Below are 19008 nucleotides of genomic sequence, written 5' to 3'. Positions count from 1 at the left end.
TCACATTACACACTGACACACTTTTCCATGCCACAGTCAGTGTTTCCGAAGTTTGCCTACCTAGTGGAAGTGGCATAGTGTTCATTGACAGAACAAACTCTCCACTCCGAAGCCCCTGTCCGCTTTATCTCCCTATCCCAGTCCGAGTAGGTTTCAAACAATGAGGTCTGCAGTCCATCTGCTTCCGAGTCTGTTCCATTCACCTTGTCAACTAAGAGATAATGATCAGGGCTTAGAGATTTTTACATCAGAAACAGGAGTCTGCAACTGTAATTAAGCATCAATATCACGTCAAAGCCATTCCCCTACCAGCACTACACACACGGCAGTTTTACAGAAAAGTTCTCTTGATAAGAGGGAGTTGCTCTTTTGCTGCAGTTCCGATGTTGGAAGTGACTACACTTTGAAGTACAAGGCAACAAATCTATCATCAGTGGTGGGAAACTACTGGAAAAAATTCTGAGGGACAGAATTAATCTTAACTTTGAGAGGCAAGGATTAATCAAGGACAATCAGCATGGCTTTGGGAAGGGAAAATCATGCCTGACAGATTTGATTGAGTTCATGGAGGTGGTGACTGGATGCGTGGTTGAGGGTATTGCAGTGTATGTCAGCTACATGGACTTTGGTAATGCTTTTGACAAGGTTCCGCATGACAGAGCGGTCAAGGAGGCAACAGCCCATAGAATCTGGGGAAATTTGCAAATTGGATCCAAAATTGGTTTACTGGGTATTGGCCAAAGGGTGTTTTTGTAACAGGTAGCCCATGTCCAGTGTTGTGGACTGGTGCCAGGGGTTTGGTGCCAAGTCCTTTGATGTCTTGTACTGTACATTAATGATCTGGCACGAATGCAAGTGGTTCGATTGGTAAGTTTCCAACGCCACAAAAATGTGGTAAATTGTAAGCAGGAAAGCCTTGGACCAAAGGACGTTACAGATTGGCTGGTCAGATGGACTGAACAGAGGCCAACAGAATTTAATCATGACAAGTGTGAGGTGATGCATTTGGAAGAACTAACAGAGTAAGAGAACATACAATGAATGGTAGGTTCCTAAGGAAGGATCAGAAGGACATTGGTGTGCACGTCCATTGATCCTTCAAGGTGCCAGGACAAGTGGATAAGGTAGTTAAGGAGGCATATGGTATATTGGTCTTTATTAGACAAGGCACCGAGCTGGGAAATTATGATGATCCTGTGTAAGATGTTAGTTAGGCCACAGCTGGAGTACTATGTGCAATTCTGGTTACCACAGTATAGGAAGGATGCAACTGCACTCGAGAGGATGCAGTGCAGATTCACCAGGATGTTGCCTGGACTGGAGGGATTCAGCTATGAAAGAGACCAGACAGGTGTGGGTTGTGTTCCTGAGAGCAGAGAAGGCTGGAGAGTGGGGTCACCCATTTTGACGCGTACAAAATTACGAGGGTCGTAAACAGGGAGAAGCTTTTCCCCCCCTCAGTAGAGGGCCGATTACCAAAAGGGCATAGATTTAAAGTGAAGTGGAGGTGGTTTAGAGGGAAATTAATGGAAAAATGTGTTGTGATTGTTCTTGCCTCAACATTTAATTTTTTAGATAATCACTTGAAATGCTATAGCATACAAGGCTATGGTACAGGGAACTGGGACTAGAGATGACAGGGGTTTGATGACCATCATAGACAAAGCCAAAAGGCCTTCTTCCATGCTCTAAGACAAAGATTCAATACAGAGCCTGACCCACATGGCTCAGATGCTCACTATACTGCCCAGAGCAAGCCTAGAAAGGAGTTTTGGGAAACTTTGCTTCCTCAGCAAATGGAGTTATTGTCGATTACAAGAGGTTCACTGGGGTAGATAAACTAACGGTGGGGGGGTGCAAAACAATACAATGTCTGCAGCCCACTGGTATTGTCACTGCCATACCTGAATTTTGGCATTTTTCTCTGGCATATGCGAACCCAAACAGTAGCTGGAGATCTTTAGGCTGAGAGTAATGTGCAATCACAAGGCAGATCTGGAACAAAACAGAAATCCAAAGTTAAGGCTGCAAAAACTGCACCTCTTTCTCACCAGCAGCAGAGCTGTTAGGACAGAGCTTCACAGAACAAGCTAAATCTCTCCATATTAGGAAGCACTAACCTCCAACAATTCTAACCCAACATCGTCATTCAAGGGAGTTTAGACATTAGAGAAACCAACAAACTGCCAAAAGGGTGTCCTCCACAATACAACAGGACCTAGCTTCATTATCTTCCTGGTCCAGTAGCATATTCTAACTCACACCAAATTTTGTCCACCAATCATACCTCTTCTGCTTGTCTAACTCTACAACACCTTTGTCCATCCAGCAGTACCTTAAATTTAAAAAATTCTCAGCCTTCACTTCAAAAATACTTCTCAGCATCAATCCTTCCTATCTCAGGAGTCCCCTCCAGCCCCAAGCCTCCCAGATCCTGGTGCTCATCGACTCTGGCCTTTGCACATTCCTAATGTTAACTGTTCCACAACTGATGCTTTGCCTGCAGCTGCCCAAATCCTAAGCTCTGGAATTCCCTCCATAAAACTCACCATTTCTCTCCCTATCTTAAAAGATGTTCCTTAAAACGTACTAGTTTAACCAAGCTTTTTGTCACCAGTCCGCATGTTTCCTTATGTGGTTCAGAGACAAATACTGTCAGATAATCCAGTGAAATACTTTGTGATATCAACTGCACTAAAGGTGTCCTAGAAGTTAATTGTTGCAGATGCCAAGCCACCCAGAATCCAAGAGAGGTCGTCTCACCTCAATTTTTGTTTTGAATCACAGCCCCTAACACACACTCAAAATCGAGTTAACATTTTATTCTTTTACAGTCAGGCCTCAAAACTGGGTGTTTGATATCATTGCAATCCCTCCTTCTAAGTACCCAGTCACACAAAATCATACAGCACAGAAAGAGGCCATTCTGCCCATCATAGCTCTTTAGTAAAGTTAAAGTTAGTCTTCAATCCATAATCACGTGGCAATCCAGCTTGGCAACTTTATACAACAAAAGGGCATTCTAGTATAGTAGTGAGAAAAAAAGAGCACGAGTCAATGCTCCCATTTAGATGAGTGCACTTAACATTCCCACTCACCACAGGCAGGATTTAGGATTTAAATTACATATTCCAACACATCGATCAAAAATAACTCAGCTTTGCAAAATGACTCATGCTTAATGGTAATTAATCAGCAGCCCTTCACTATCCAATGATGCTACTTCTTGCAGGGAGCCCTGGTACCTCATCCCAGTAGCCGCTGGACAGTGGACAACAACAGGACATTCACTTGGGACAGAGGCCTAATCCTACTATAACCTAACATGCTATTTCCAGCAGGGATCACAGAATAGTAATGGCAATCCTAACTGGTTCTACTTTCTCCCCCTCATGCTTTGAAAACTGAAGCAGTCCCTACTTTGTGGTCCTGCAGGTTTTTGAAAGTTACATTTCCACAATTATTCAGCAAATGTTATGCTCAGGAACGTTCAGCAAACACCAAAGAAAAGCTAACATTTCAGTATGTGTTTTTATCCACTCCGACCACCTTCTCCACGAATGCAATCACATAAGCAAGAAAGGTTAATTAATTAGTCACAGCCTACAAGTAAACAGTTAGAAGTCTATACTAGGATGGAGGCCTCCCGTTACTGTAGCAATTTGTGACAGGCACAAAGAGCTTTTTATCCACAGCACATGACCACACCTCAACTACTCCAGGATCTTTCAGTTTTATTATACATACAATACAATCACTGCCATTCATCAAGAGAACAGCTACACATCTCAGATGAGAGAGCCCTGTCTCCAGTGCCAGGTCTCCATTTTCCTTCTGGTCAATTACTTTATCTACTTTGCTCATACAATCACTACCCAGAGCCACGCTGTGCCCGCCACACCCAGTACACATTCCCCAAGGCCACATTGTGCCCGCCACAACCAGTATGCGCTCCCCAAGGCCACATTGTGCCTGCCACACCCAGGTTCTATTCACCTTTCTGGCCGATTCTGGAACAGATTCATCAAAACGGAAGCGAATGATACGGAAATCCTTGCAGTAGATGATCAGCTCGGTAGGTTTAAACTTCAGGCGCTGATTAGGCCCCAAAACCTTCCTCTTCTTCCTCTCATCATTCACTGGATGAAGAAAAGGTGCAAAGTTAAACCCATGTGTCGTTACAGCCAGCTCCCTGAACCCCTCTTTCAAGTCAAGTGAAAAAATACATGACATGCACATGCAAATTTATATAGCCTGCATTTTTGAAAAAAAAAAGCAACAAGCAGCAACTCCTCTCAGAATCTACAGAATTTATTCACAATGCCTGCAGTTGCCTTTTCCTTTCAAGAGCTCTTCACAGTTCAACAAATGTGGAACTTCCCAGTTCCATGCAAAGCTCACCATTTGCTTCATTGCTCTCAAGAAACAAGACCCCAGACTTTGAAACACCTTTGAGCAGGAAACCTAATGACTTTGTGGAAAAGAATATCCTGCTACATAATCAAGTTGGTCACATTTGTTCAGCTGACAGAGGTTAAAATTGCATCCCTTTAAGTCTTTCAAACCCCTGCTCCAGGTTAGTCTCAGAAGTCCCATTTGCCTCCGAATATTGCAGCCGAAATGTCAAGAGCCGGTTAGCTCACAGACATTGTTACCAGTCAGTCAGTCAATCACACCAACACCTCATCAGCATGGTATTGAGCCATGCAAACTAGGATACACAGCCAGTTCCCATTAAAAGGAAACTTCTAGCTCCATCTAAAACGTTATTTCTTTGTCTTAACTCTATCTTGACCTGCATTAGCTGATTTCAGCAGGAACAACCATTAGTCTCAATGACCTCAGGCTAAGGAAAATAATACTATCCATGATGGAAGATCACATCGTGGGTAAAACACTCCGCCATAACCCTCCGATTCCCTGAAGGAAAGCTTTTTGCCTGGTTAACATGCATTCAAAAAAGGTACCATTGAATTCAAACATCACTTCCTGCAGTGAATATGACAAAAGGGAGACATTTGGAGCTGGCTGGCAATGAAAACGCAACTGAAACAACTCAGACAATTCAACCTAGGCCAATCCTCCAATTCAATAGTAGTCTACAGATTAACTATTTCAGCAATAGAACAGGAGCAGGCTATTCTGAATAGAAGTTATTTTTTTACATGCCAGGAGGGACAAAAAATGTGAACAGAAAGAACTGCAGATGCTGTAAATCAGAAACAAAAACAGATTGCTGGAAAAGCCCCCCTCAGCAGGTCTGGCAGCATTTGTGACGAGAAATCAGAGTTAATGTTTCAGGTCCAGTGACTCTTCCTCAGAACTGATGGTAGCTAGGAAAATATGAATTTATATGCAGAAGATGGGGTGGGGGATGAGGTAAGAAATAAACGATAGGTGGGGACAGAGCAATAAGGGTTGTGAGGAAGGGTCACCGGACCCAAAACATCAACTCTGATTTCTCTTCACAGATGCTGCCAGACTAAGCTTTTCCAGCAATTTCTGTTTGTTCCTGATTTACAGCATCCGCAATTCTTTTGGCGAGCTGGCTGTGTTGGATTTTTCCTGTTTTGTGGGACAGGACATACTTAGTAAATTTTCCACACTGTCAGGTAGATGACGTGTTGTAGTTTTATTGGAACAGCTTGGCTAGGGGCACAGCCTGTCTGGAGCAGATGTTTCAGGACAATTGTGAGATGTCATGAGGACCCACAGCTGTTGGAGTATCCAGTGTCTTCAGTCATTTCTTGAGATTTGTGGAGTGAATCAAATTGATTGAAGATTGGTCTGTGATGCTGGAAACCTCTGGAGAAGGCCGAGATGGATCATTCACTTGGCACTTCTAGCCGAAAATGGAAGCACAAGGGTTAGCCTCATCTTTTCTGATGTGCTGGGCTCCTCCACTGTCCAGAATGGGGATATTTGTGAAGCCCCACCTCGTCAGTTACTTAATTGTTCACCACCATTCACAACTTGATGTACAAGGACTGTAGAGTACAGATCTGATCAATTGGTTGTGATATTGCTTAGCTGCATATATTACATACTATTTACAGTCATGCAGCACAGAAATAGACCCTTAGGTCCAACCAGTCCATGCCGAACATAATCCCACAACAAACTAGTTCCATCTGCCTGCTCCTGGCTCATATCCCTCCAAACCTTTCCTATTCATATATCCATGCAGAAGTCTTTTAAATATTGTAATTGTACCTGCATCCACCACTTCATCAGGAAGTTAATTTCACACGCAAACAACCATCTGTGTAAAAAATTTGCCTCACGTCTTTTTTAAAACCTCTCCTCTCACCTTAAAAATGAGCCCTCTAGTCTTGAAATCTCCCATATTAGGGAAAGTCAACTGCCATCACCACTATCCATATCTCTCAATATTTTATAAAATTTCTATCAGGTCACCTCTCAACCTCCTACATTCCAGTGAAAAAAGTCCCAGGCTATCCAGCCTTTCCTTATAACTGAAACCTTCCATACCCAGCAACAAACTGGTAAATCTCTTCTGAACCCCCTCCACCTTGTTAATATCCTTCCTATAACTGGGCAACCAGAACTGGACACAGTATTCCAGAAGGGGCCTCACCAATGTCCTGTACGACCTCAAGATGACATCTCGGCTCCTATACTCAAAGGACTGAGCAATGAAGGCAAGCATGCAAAAAGCCCTTTTAACCATCCTGCATGTGATGCAAACTTTGAAGAATTATGTACCTGTACCCCTAGGTACCTCTGTTCTACAACACTACCCAAGGCCCTAGCATTAACTATATAAGCCTTATCCTAGTTTGTTGTACCAAAATGCAATACCTCGCATTTATCCAGATTGAACTCCATCTGCCACTTTTCAGCCTATTGACCCATTCAATCAAGATCCCTTTGTAATCTTAGATAACCTTCTTCGCGGTCTACTACGCTACCAATTTTGGTGTCATCCATAAACTTACTAACTATGCCTTCTATATTCTCATCCAAATCATTTATACAATGACAAAACAACACCCAGAACCAATCCCTGTGGAACACCGTAGGTCACAGGTCTCCAGACCAAAAAAATACAGCCCTCTACTGTCTCCGGCCTTTAAGCCAATTATGTATCCAATTGGCAAGCTCACCCTGAATCCCATATGACCTAACTTTACTAATTAGTCTACCATGACCTTTGTCAAAGGAGATAATAAAATCCAAATACACAACATCTACTGCTCTGCCATCATCAACTTTTTTGGTAACAACTTAAACTTCAATCAAGTTTGAGAGAGACAATTTTCCTCGCACAAAACCATGCTGACTATCCCTAATCAATTTCAGCCTCTAAATATCCAAAAATCCTTTCTTTTATAACCACCTCCAACAATTTAGCCACTACTGAAGTCAGACTCTCGGGTCTAAAGTTCCCCAGTTTCTCATTATAACCTTTCTCAAACAAAGGTACAACATTAGCCACCCTCCAGTCATCAGGCATGTCACCCGTAGTTATAGATAATGCAAATATTTCTGCAAGAGGTCTTGTAATATTCTCCCTTACTTCCCACAACATTGAGATATATGTTAGATTAGGTCCTAGAGAACATAGAGGTGGATAAATCTCTAAGACCTCCCATATTTCCTCTTTTGTAATGTGAACTGTTTTTAAAACATCAAAGTTTATTTCTCTGCATTCTCTAAACTCCATTTCTTTTTCCACAGTAAAAACTGACACTAAATATTCATTTTGTATCTTTCCCATCTCCTGGAGTTCAACACAAAGACAACCTCCTTTAAGATGTTTAAGAGGCCCTACCCCCTCTCTTGTTACCCTCTTGCTCTTAACGTATTTGTAGAATCTCTTTGGATTATCCTTAATCTTCTCTGTCAATGCTATTTCATACCCCCTCTTTGCCTTCCTGATTTCTGTCTTCAGAATGCACCCACATACTCTATTGATTAAGATATTCAATTGATCCAAGTTATCTATATCTTAAAAAATCTCTTATTCGTGACTAGAATCTCAATAGCTTTGTTCATTCAGTCTACTCCAAACAAATTTTGAAAGTTATTGTCTCATGCCATTAAAACTTGCCTTACTCCAATTAAAAACTTTAACCTCTATGGAAGGCTTATCTTTTTCCATAATATCATTTTGAAACTAATAGAATTATGATTGCTAAACCCAAAGTGTTCCCCCACTTTTACTTCAGTCACCTGCCCCGCCTTATTGCCCAAAAGAAGGACTACTTTTGCTCCTTTTCTAGTAGGAGCATTCACATATTGAGCTGCCAGTCTTGTCCGTCTGTCAGCCAAGTTTGTGTAATAGCTATGACATCCCAATCCCATGTTCTTAAACACACCCTGAGTTTATCAGCCTTATCTGTAAGGCTCTTTGCATTGAAATAAATGCAATTCAGTTCTTCAGAGTTACTACATACTCTGACTCTTTCTCATCTTTCTTTTCTAATTGACATGCTCTCCTCACATTCAGAACCTATCCCATCAATCCTTCTATTTACACTATCACTTAGAATTCCTCCACTCCCCCTCTCTATCAGTATAAAGTCTCCTCTAATGGAATGAGCAAATCTTCCTAAAATATTGGTCCTCTTCCAGTTTAAGTCAGACCCATCTCTTTTGAACACGTCTTTTCTATCCCAAAAGACATTCCAATTGTCCAAAAAACCCGAATCCCTGAATAATACGCTCGCTCTTCAGCCATTGATCCATTTCCTTTAACCTTTTGTTCCTTCCCTCATTTGAGTTTGGCATTGGGAATAAACCAGAAATTACTAATTTTAAGCTTTTTTTTTTAAGCCTTCTACATAACCTCTTAAATTCATTCTGTACTGCATTAATCTTTTAACCAAGAGTGTCATTCCTACCAATGTGTACAATAATTTCTGGCTTCGCAATCTCACCTTTAATAATATGCTTGAAAAGTTTAGAAACGTCCTTAATCCTAGCACCAAGCAACAAACCACCCTAAAAATGTACGCTCACTGTCACAGAATCTCTTGTCTATGCCCCTGACAGGAGAGTCCCCAATAACAATAATTCTATTAAATCGTCAAACACTGCCTAACATAAGAATTGTTACAAGTGTTCAAGAACTGACCGGCCCTTCCATTTTCCTCAGACAGACTATCCCTTTAACTGTTCCAAAAACTGAATATCTATTTGATAGAGGAATAGCCAGAGATTTCTAAACCACCTTCTTATATTTCCTGACAGTTACCCACCTATCTGACTGACCCTGTTGGGTAATAATAACTTTCTAAATATACTAGCCATCTGACTCCATACCATATATAGGCCTTAATAACATTAAACTTAAAATAAAAACAGGATGTTTCAATAACACCTCAAAATAAACTACCTTTCATTACCTACAGAAAATAATGTCAAAATGGAAAAAATTTTAAAAATCAACCACTTAGCTGATTAGCGGAATAAAAACGATTCCTCTTCAATAAATTCCTCGAAGAAAAAAAGTCTTCTCTGGGAGCTGACCACGTGTAAGACTCTCCAGAACAAAAACACAACTCCTTATTTAAAAACAAACTGCTCTTTTCTTTTCCACAAAAAAAAAACTTTGTAGTGTTATAAAAAAACCTCTAAAACATATATAGACTTTTTAAATTTCTGAATTAAGAATAAAAAATACTTATGGGGTTTAGAATGGAAGTCGTCCTGTTTGGTAGCTTTACCAGGTTGACATCTCATTTTTACGTACACCTGGTGCTGCTTTCCTTCACTCCTCATTGATTCAGCTCAGTGATGATAACAGAGCAGGGGTTGTGCTAAGCCATGACAATACAGATTGTGGTTGAATACAGTTCTGCTGGATGTCTGGTATTGAGTTGCTGCATCTGTTTGAAATCTATCCCATTAGCATAGTGATAGTGCAACATTACATGGCATCCTCGATATGAAGGTGGGACTGTGACTTCACAATGACTTTGTAATGATCACTCCTGCCAACACCAATGCGGACAGAGGTGCCTGCAGATTGGTCAGGATGAGGTCAAGTAGATTTTTCCATTGTTGGTTCCCTCACTACATTCCGTAGATCCAGTGCAGCAGTTATACACTTTAGGATTGAGTCAGCTCAGTCAGTCGTGACGTTATTGAGTCACTCTCTATGTTGGACAATGAAGTCCCCCACCCAAAGAACATTCTGTGTCTATGCCACACTCAGTGCTTCCTCCATGATTTAATCTTCTGACAATTATCAGTTGTTGCTGAATCCAAGTCAAAAAGAGAACTTCCTGCAACATCCCTAAAATCAGAGTCTCTAATAATGAAAGTGATCAATCAACACCAGTTTGAGACTGACTTGCAACCTAACCTCCTTCATTTATATCCTATAAAAGTTAAAACAGGAGGAACAAAAACAGAAAGCAACTGCAACTCAGTAGCAGACTGCAAAGCTATCAAAGCAGTCATCACCAAACCTTCTTTCAAACTAAGCAAAAGACCCAAGAAAATCAGCAACAAAAACAGAAATTGCTGGAAAAGCTCAGCAGAATTAATGCTTTGAGTGTGGCAACGTTGACTCTGCTTTCTCTCCATAGATGCTGCCAGACCTGCTGAGTTTTCCCAGCAATTTCTGTTTTTCCTTCTTTTCAAATGCTGCTTTCCAGGAATTTTGAGTTTTATTTCACACATTTTAGAATTGGCAACTTTTGAGTTAGCATACCAGAAGCAAAGAGTCAGGTACTGTTCTCAATAAATAACAGAACAGACAAATGAAGAGCGCCATACCTGCCACAACCTGTTCCACACAGGTGAGAGAGATGTCATGTTCCTCCAACAGCAGATTTCTGTACTGAAATTTCTGTGGTTGAAACCAAAGTTAGAATTAAACTCTGACTCCCTCACATAATAATCAGTAAGAATGAGCAGCTTTGCACCTTAACAGTGCAGATATCTAAATCTCACAAAACAATTGAGTTGCAGATTTACAATTTAGCGCTACCTGTACTCTCCAAGCAGTGTGGTGATAAATCAACAATTGGTACAAAATGAACATGTAATTTATAACTGCAATGGGAGAAAATCATGTTACATTACTAAGTACCCCTTAGAAACCCCTTCTCAGCCTCGGACAAGTGGCCCTGGCCTCCGAAGCAGTGTTGGTGGAAACGCCCATGGCCCAAAGCAGGGATGCCGGCAAACAGTGGCCCAGTGCAGAGCATGGCAGCGGTCAGACCACATTGAGACCCCCTGCTCCCAAGAACCTTTGGAGAGACACTTTTTAATTTTCTTCTTGTTTTTCTGACATATGGTTATACTGTGTCTAGCTGTAAAGTAGCATTTTTCTTCACTTCTCTGTTCTATAACTAAGGATTGTACCTACATACCTTTGTACCTAAGATGGTGCTATAAATGGCGACTTATAAACTTTTCACTGTACTCATTTGAGTACATGTAACAATAAAGCTAATTCAATTCAAATTAAAGTGACCCTGTAATTGTGATCTACCAACCTACCTGCACTGCAACAGAGGACAATCTTAAAAGGGACTATGCAGAATATAACGATGAGCCCAGCCATCTTTAGCACTCTATCATATGCCTGATAGCTAACTCAAAGTGCGTTTTTAAGAAATATATTTTAGTCATAAATAATACAGAAGAAATTTTCCAATGTTATTATTTGGAATTTTCCTGCAAAGTTCTGTCACCTCAACTGCCTTTGTTTTGTTCACAGCAATAAAACGAGAGGTGACAGACACAGTCTTTCAGCTCCTTATATTAAAGAGCTGGGCCTTGAATTTTCTTAACCTGTCTGGGCACATGCTTCGTCTCAAAACTGTACCATTTTTAATTTTCTTAAGGGGTTCAAATGAATGGAGCAGTGATTCTAAACAAACTACAAGAAGTTAAAAAGCTTTCCTCAGATTGCTCATTAAAATATAATCTTCCCCAAACCGTGGGTACCTGGTATAATAATCTCATTGTCCTGAATCGCACTACGCACTACCGAGTATAACACAAACATTGCTATAGAATATCTGTTACAGCTGTCTCCTCATTGACCTATAACACATTATACACAATACAACACCCTGCTTATTATTATATAAACATACTGAACATTCCTTGTAGTTTGACTGCTTGAGGGAACATGCTGTGCTGTACCCAGTCTAACAGCACTCATGTCATATAGCACACGGTTTGTTATTCTACATGCCATCATAACAGTCTGTTATTCTGCATAAAATCTCCTTGTGTTATATAACACTGTCTGTTACTGTATAAAATGTTCCTCATTGGTAGAGATCAGAATGTGAACTATTCAATAAGCACTCCCCTCATTAGTGCATATTGTGCTTTATTTGATACTATACTCTCTCATGAGGAAATTTGGGTATTCACTTGTTCTTCCTCCTACCCCAACACACACAATCATCTAGAGCCTGAAGCTCTACGCCCTTCTTACACTCTTACCTCCCAATACATCCTCAACAGTCTCCCCACTTCAATCTCTGCTCTTGGCTCCCTTGGCCCCAGTCTCAAAAGACATCAACATCCCCCATATTCATTAATTCCATCCATGTCAGAACACCAGTTTTCAGCCCTCTTCTGAAAAAGCCAAGCCTCAATTTGTCTTCTGTAACTACAAACTTCAAGATCTCTGAATGTCTATCTTTGAAAGAACAATCCAAATAATTCCCTGCCCTGCCCCTCCCCAGCCCCAAAAAAAAAGCAAAATACTGCAGATGCTGGAAATCTGAAACAAACAGAATGCTAGACTCAGCAGGTCTGTCCACATCTGTGAGAAGAGAAAGTTTCACTTCTGAAAAGTCATAACAGACCTGAAACAATAACTCTGTTTCTCTCTCCATATTGAATATCTCCAGCATTCTGCATTCATTTGTAGTTTCCTGCCCAGTTCTTTCCCTATAACATGGTATTGTTTTCTTTTTCAATTATACACCCAAATTTCCCTTTGTAAATTAACATTGAAAGCATGGTGAAAACAAATTCAGACTGTGCATTATGACTCACTACAAAACAAAAGGATGAGAGGTGACTTGATAGAGGTATACCAAATGATCAGAGGTATAGATAGAGTGGACAGCCAGAGACTTTTTCCTAGGGTGGAGGTAGCTATTACGAGGGGGCATAGTTTTAAAGTGAGTGGAGGTAGATACAGGGGAGACATCAGAGGTAGGTTCTTTACTCAGAGTGGTAGGGGCGTGGAATGCATTGCCGGAGAGGGTAGTGGAGTCGGCCTCATTAGGGGCATTTAAGCAGCTATTAGATAGGCATATGGATGATAGTATAAGGTAGGGGTGGAGGTTAGATAGACCTTAGGATTAGGATAAAAGTTCGGCACAACATCGTGGGCCAAAGGGCCTGTACTGTGCTGTACTGTTCTATGTTCTATGTCTCTTCACCTCCCCCTCTAGCTCTTTTACCAATTATATTTGTTACTGGCCCTCCTGTCAGAGTAAATAAATTATTTCCACCATCTTATTTTTTTATTTTGAACAATTAGTCAATATCTACATAATCTTCACTGCTTTAAGTAGCATAACTCCATCTTCTCCAATCTAGAATTCCATGAAATTGAATTGCAAATTTATGACTATGAGAGAAATTTCACTCAAGTGTTGAATATTTACAAGAATGCACAAACCCGAAAAGGTGTCACATCTTTTGTGATGAAGGAGATCTTGAAGTTGGTGCATAGCAGCGTCCCAGAGAGATCATGAGCACCTGTGTCCGTAGCAATACATTTTCGGACATTACTGGTCTCACTCACCACAAGTTCCCCTGAAATAAAACAACTGGATATTAGAAAAACCTCAGTGTCCAGCTACAATCTGCTCCCTCGTTGCAGATTATGGTTTATATCTCCAGAATCAAAGGTTACAGTATCCAGCCCAACATTTCATAACTGACTAATTCCAAACAGAGTCTTGTTTGGGTTGGAGAAAGGCTTTGGGGAAAGAATGGAGTCAAGAAAATATTTATATTTACTATAACTTTTGAGATCTGCTATTCTTAATTCTGGTGTTATGTATGGACAATCATGACAAGAATTAAACACTGGTTTTCAAAAGTCTTTCAAACTGCACTCATCCAAATTCGGTGTTGGGGGGAAACACAGCAAAAGAGGTCATCTAGCCTCTTGAGCCTGATCCAGCTTTCGATGAGACCATGGCTGAACTTCAACATAAATTTTCCCCTTATGATCCTGTACTTTTAATTAACAAAAAAAACTTAATGTTAATAAACAATTTAGCAGATAGAAGAGTTTCAAGTTCCACATTCCAAGCACCTTGAGTTTCCTAGTTTCACTCCTGAAAGGTCTAATTTTGAGACTAACCTCTGGTCAACTCCCCCAAACAGGGGAAAAAGCTTCTCTCCAGCTACAAAATCTGTTCCTCTCAATAGCTTGAAAACTTTGACCAGGTCATCCCCTTAACCTTCTAAATTTCAGGGTCACATGCCTAGTTGTGTAATCTTTCTTCCCAATCTAATCAGTGGAATCCAAGTATTATTCTGACAGATCTATACTGCAGTCCCTCCAAAGTCAATATATCCTCAAGGTGTGGTGCCCATAACTGGTTAAAGTAACTCCAGACAGTGTCCACACATGGCTTTGTGAAGCTGAAGAATGGCTTCTATCCCATGTGATCTAGTCCTTTCGATATAAAGGTCAGCATTCCGTTCACCTTTGATTTTTAATGGTCTATGTACTGGATCTCCACTGTTACCAGCTTTAGAAAATACCTTGTTTTATTCCACTTAAAACCAAAGAAATGAGGATTACAAGCTGGCTGTGCAGTAACTGACCTGACCAAGGGTTAAAATGCTAACCAGGATGCATTAAATCAAAGATAACAAGGTGTAGAGCTGGATGAACACAGCAGGCCAAGCAGCATCAGAGGAGCAGGAAGGCTGACGTTTTGGGCCTAGACCCTTCTTCAGAAAAGGGGGAGGGGAAGGGGTTCTGAAATAAATAGGGAGAGAGGGGGAGGCGGATAGAAGATGGATAAAGGAGAAGATAGGTGGAGAGGAGACAGACAGGTCAAAGAGGCAGGGATGGAGCCAGTAGAGGTGAGCGTAGGTGGGGAGGTAGGGACAAGATAGGTCAGTCCCTTCCCCTCCCCCATTTCTGAAGAAGGGTCTAGGCCCGAAACATCAGCCTTCCTGCTCGGCCTGCTGTGTTCATCCAGCTCTACACCTTGTTATCTCAGATTCTCCAGCATCTGCAGTTCCCGCTATCTCTGCATTAAATCAAAGATGCATGGCTCCTTTTTGACATTCTGCAACTTGACTAGGTTTTTAAAAAGTAAGTGATGTTGAAAGATTAAAAACATTCCAACAAGCAGCAGTGAAAATGGTTTGGTCTAAAAACACACACACAGGACATCCACCTGCTTGATAGCGACAGAAAATGTCTGATTTAATAAACACAAATCATCACTGTGCAGTATCTCACTGCTCAGATTTTCAATTAACACATCACTCCATGCTGTGGCTTACCCCATTCTCCCAACAGGGCTACAAATGTTCCTACTCAACATGTTTCAGATGGTTATAAATCAGTTAAAAAAGCAATGTGTTTGCATAATCACAATCACATCTGCTGCTTCATATCAAAAAATGCAGCTTGGCTGGCAGCTTCAGGTTGTAAAACTGCCTCATTCGTGGTTGCTGGCCCTGTGTTTGAGTGTATCAACCACCTGAACAGTCAGCCGAAAAGCATCACCATTAATTACACACCTAACACCTTTATACTATCAGGCAGAAATTACATAGGAATCCCAGTCTATTGATATGGCACTACTTGATTCTACATTAATCCACAAACTAAGCAAAATCCACACTTTGAACCATTCTAACTTCAGTCTGTTTCAGGCTTGTGCCTAAATCTCTCATAACAAATCAGCATTTTAAGAATCCAGTTCAAATACATTTACACTTGCAGCAATTTGATTTTTTTTAAAAAACAAATTTTACTAAGACTGCATTTTAAAATGATTCCTAACCAATTGTTAGGAATTGAGCCCTGAACCTCCACTGCTTTGGGGAGTTTAATAAGATCCACATGCATCTGAAAGATTTTTCTCTTGTAAACAAAAAATAAACTCTTCATGATATTAATGTTTATTTCCATCATACCACGACAGGCTTGGGCATGTCTGTGACATTCTGAGGAGCCAAACCACCTGAAAACGTTCCAGCAAATCTTTTTCACAGAAACAGTAGGTGGAAATCTGGGACATATGCCCCCAATAATGGCCGACAGAAAATCTCAAAAACTGAGACTGTTAGCATTTTCTGTCAGTTTAAGGGTTTGAAACCAAGGCAAGTAGCTGAAGTTAAGATATGATCTAATTAAATGGCACAACAGGTCCAAGGGACTAAACAGCCTCCTCCTTTTTGCTAGCACTGGAAATTCTAAAATGGGCATAGTGATGCAAATGTCCATCAAAGTTCATCAGTCAGACACAAGATATTGCCAACAGTGCAGACATGTGTAGGCAGGTGAGACAGGGTCACCACCCAATTCAATTACCTGGAAACAGAAAAAGTCAGAGCATCCAGTCCATCAGCAAAAATCAGTCATTCAATCACCGCACCAATAGTTAGCAACAGGTCTGAACAATCTAGTGTGCAGGAAATATTCATCCTGCCATTTCTTCATCTGTTCACCGTACACAAAATACTTGATTTGTGATGGGTTAAACAATAACTTTTCTGTTGGATTATTAAAGTTCACTGCCATGTGAGTGAGTCATGCAATCATTACTGTTATCACGAGTGTAACACTGGCTGCAAGTGCTCAATGTAACTCAGTGGAATACCCTTACATTATTATAGCAAAAGGTGCTGTATACTTTTACTCACCAATGGAACGTCACAGGCTGGGTCAGCAATTATTGCCCCCAAGTGCGTCAAGAAGGTCGTAGTGAGCTAATCACTTGTAACTAAATACCTTCAGCTCATCAAAATCCAGTTCAGCGCATTTAGCATGGGCTGAGTGATCCCACAGTTCATTTTATATCATTGCAGAGTTTTACGGCACAAAAACTCAGGTAGAAGCAAATAAATTTATGGCATAGAATGAGAAGATTCAATCCATTAGGCCCAAATCAGCCAACAAGCATACATTCAGCCTAGTCCCACATTGAAACGCTTCACCGGTAGCCCTGTGGGTTACAACTGAACAACAGCACACCCAGTACTTTTTAAACAATGATGTTTTCTCATTCAACTGCCTTTTCAGGCTGTGAAATCCAGATCGTCTGAATTCTTTGAGTGAGAACATTTCCTATCATTAATGCTGCTCTTCAGGAATGACCCACTGACAATTCCCAATGATCCTCCCAAGGACCCACAGCACTGACCCTCCGACAGAGCGGCACACCTCCCAACACTGACCTTCCCTCCAACAGTGCAGTGCTCCCCCAGTGACATCCTTTTGAAACAGACAGAAATATTTTGCATAGCTTATTTAATTTGAAGATTAGGATACAACACTGATGGAATATTTTTCTTGGAGTTGATGTCTACTAGTGAGACACACATGTCCAGACATACCAGGTCAGGGTTCCAATGTGACAGTCTTCCAAATTACTGTCCCATACCAGTGACTTCTGCTCCCAAAGTAGAAAATTCATACAGCTGTGACAGAATGAAACAACACTTTCTAAAAATCATTCAGAAGTAAGCTATCTTGTTGAAACATGCATTGGAGTACTTTCTCCCTCTTGCCTTCTGGTCCAGCGACTGTCCCAGTGCTATCCTGTGCTCCAATTTCTCAGAATCACAGAGTAACTGAGACCCGGAGAGGTTAGTGACACCACTGTTGGAGGTCACAGTCTGGCCCAATCAGAGGGTGTATGCAGAAAACCTACAGCCTTAGTCACTAAAAGGCACACAGCATGAACCATACCTACATTTAACTAGATCTGGGAGGCTGCACAGAAAAGTGGAATTCACCGTCTGTGATCAACAGTGAGCTGGCTGCAAAACTGGAACTTATGATTATACAAAAACTAACCCACTCCTATGTCCAAAATGTACACTGATTCCAAATCAATTTCACCAATATACAGCGGGACCTAGGACAATCAGAACCTGCTTGAACAGTAAAAACAACACCCTAATTTTGAAGTTCACGCCCTTGTTTTAATATGACTCTTTCGTTTCTCTCTTTTGTCAAGCCTTTTTAAAAGTCCCCCAGTGTGGCTCAATGTGAAAGGTTATTCGACCCAGACTGTTACTTAGCCCGGTATTCTCTATATAGGGACATGGCTCTCACCCCAGACCCTGGTCAATAACCTGCCTGACCAGGTTCTCCCTCTCTCCGAAAAGCATCCAAAGCCTTGGCACAATCTTCAGTCCAGCCACAGTCAGCGTCCCCCTCCCGCCAAGGTCCACACCCACAGGTAACTTTCGGTCCGTCGTCCCCGTAACAGCCCATTCTGAGTTCCCACACCAGGGGGCCTTCCTTTGGAACTTTTCTCTCGTTTTCCTTCATGGTTTCTGACCTGGGAATGCCCCGGGCTCAAAAACCTGGCTCTCAGCCGCTAACAGAAGCCGCGGGCCGTGGCCCAGCCGCGGCACAGGCCATGCCCCCCCCTGCCCGCGGCCCCGACATCGAGTAAAGACTCACCCGGCAATAGCGCGGCCTCACACACCCGGTTCACTTCGGCCCGGCTCGGGAAGGAGCCCTGCGGAAAGAAACACCCGTTACAACAAGCACCGAGAGGGAGAGCGGCCCCAGCCTAACACTCCGCACTCAGCCTCACCTCCGCCGGCGGCAGGTAACTTCTGAAACTCGGCCTCGCGCTCTTCATCCCGGACCCGCGGAACATCCCGAGCGGCGGGGGAGGGGCGTGGTCTAATGGGGGAGGGGCTGTGGGCAGGGAGACCAGGAGGCGGGGCTCGTGGATTTTGTGGGGCGGGAATTGTGGGACAGGCGGGGGCGTGGGCGGGCTCTGTCGGGCGGGGCTTGTGGGTGGAGTTTTGGGAGGAGGGGACAGCGGGGCGGGG

The 19008-nt window shown here is 41.9% G+C and overlaps 1 protein-coding gene across 2 annotated transcripts in view; it reads right to left on the bottom strand.

The window, feature by feature from the left end:
* Positions 1 to 18871, bottom strand: part of mtmr10 (myotubularin related protein 10) — a 29292-nt gene extending 10421 nt beyond the window's left edge. For both annotated transcript variants that reach the window (XM_020521547.2, XM_020521548.2), the window contains exons 1-7: positions 18765 to 18871; positions 18629 to 18686; positions 13634 to 13770; positions 10750 to 10822; positions 3997 to 4139; positions 1905 to 1995; positions 61 to 211 (exon numbers count right to left, since the gene is read on the bottom strand). In XM_020521547.2, coding sequence (XP_020377136.1) covers positions 61 to 211; positions 1905 to 1995; positions 3997 to 4139; positions 10750 to 10822; positions 13634 to 13770; positions 18629 to 18686; positions 18765 to 18830 — 719 coding nt within the window. In that variant the 5' untranslated portion in view covers positions 18831 to 18871. The remainder of the gene's footprint in view (positions 1 to 60; positions 212 to 1904; positions 1996 to 3996; positions 4140 to 10749; positions 10823 to 13633; positions 13771 to 18628; positions 18687 to 18764) is intronic.
* Positions 18872 to 19008: the final 137 nt, after the last annotated feature.

Source organism: Rhincodon typus, chromosome 36, assembly GCF_021869965.1.
Source record: "Rhincodon typus isolate 14 chromosome 36, sRhiTyp1.1, whole genome shotgun sequence".
NCBI classification, from domain to species: domain Eukaryota; kingdom Metazoa; phylum Chordata; class Chondrichthyes; order Orectolobiformes; family Rhincodontidae; genus Rhincodon; species Rhincodon typus.
The sequence above is the reverse complement of the archived record's forward strand: the minus strand, read 5'-3'. Positions and strand labels throughout refer to the sequence as shown.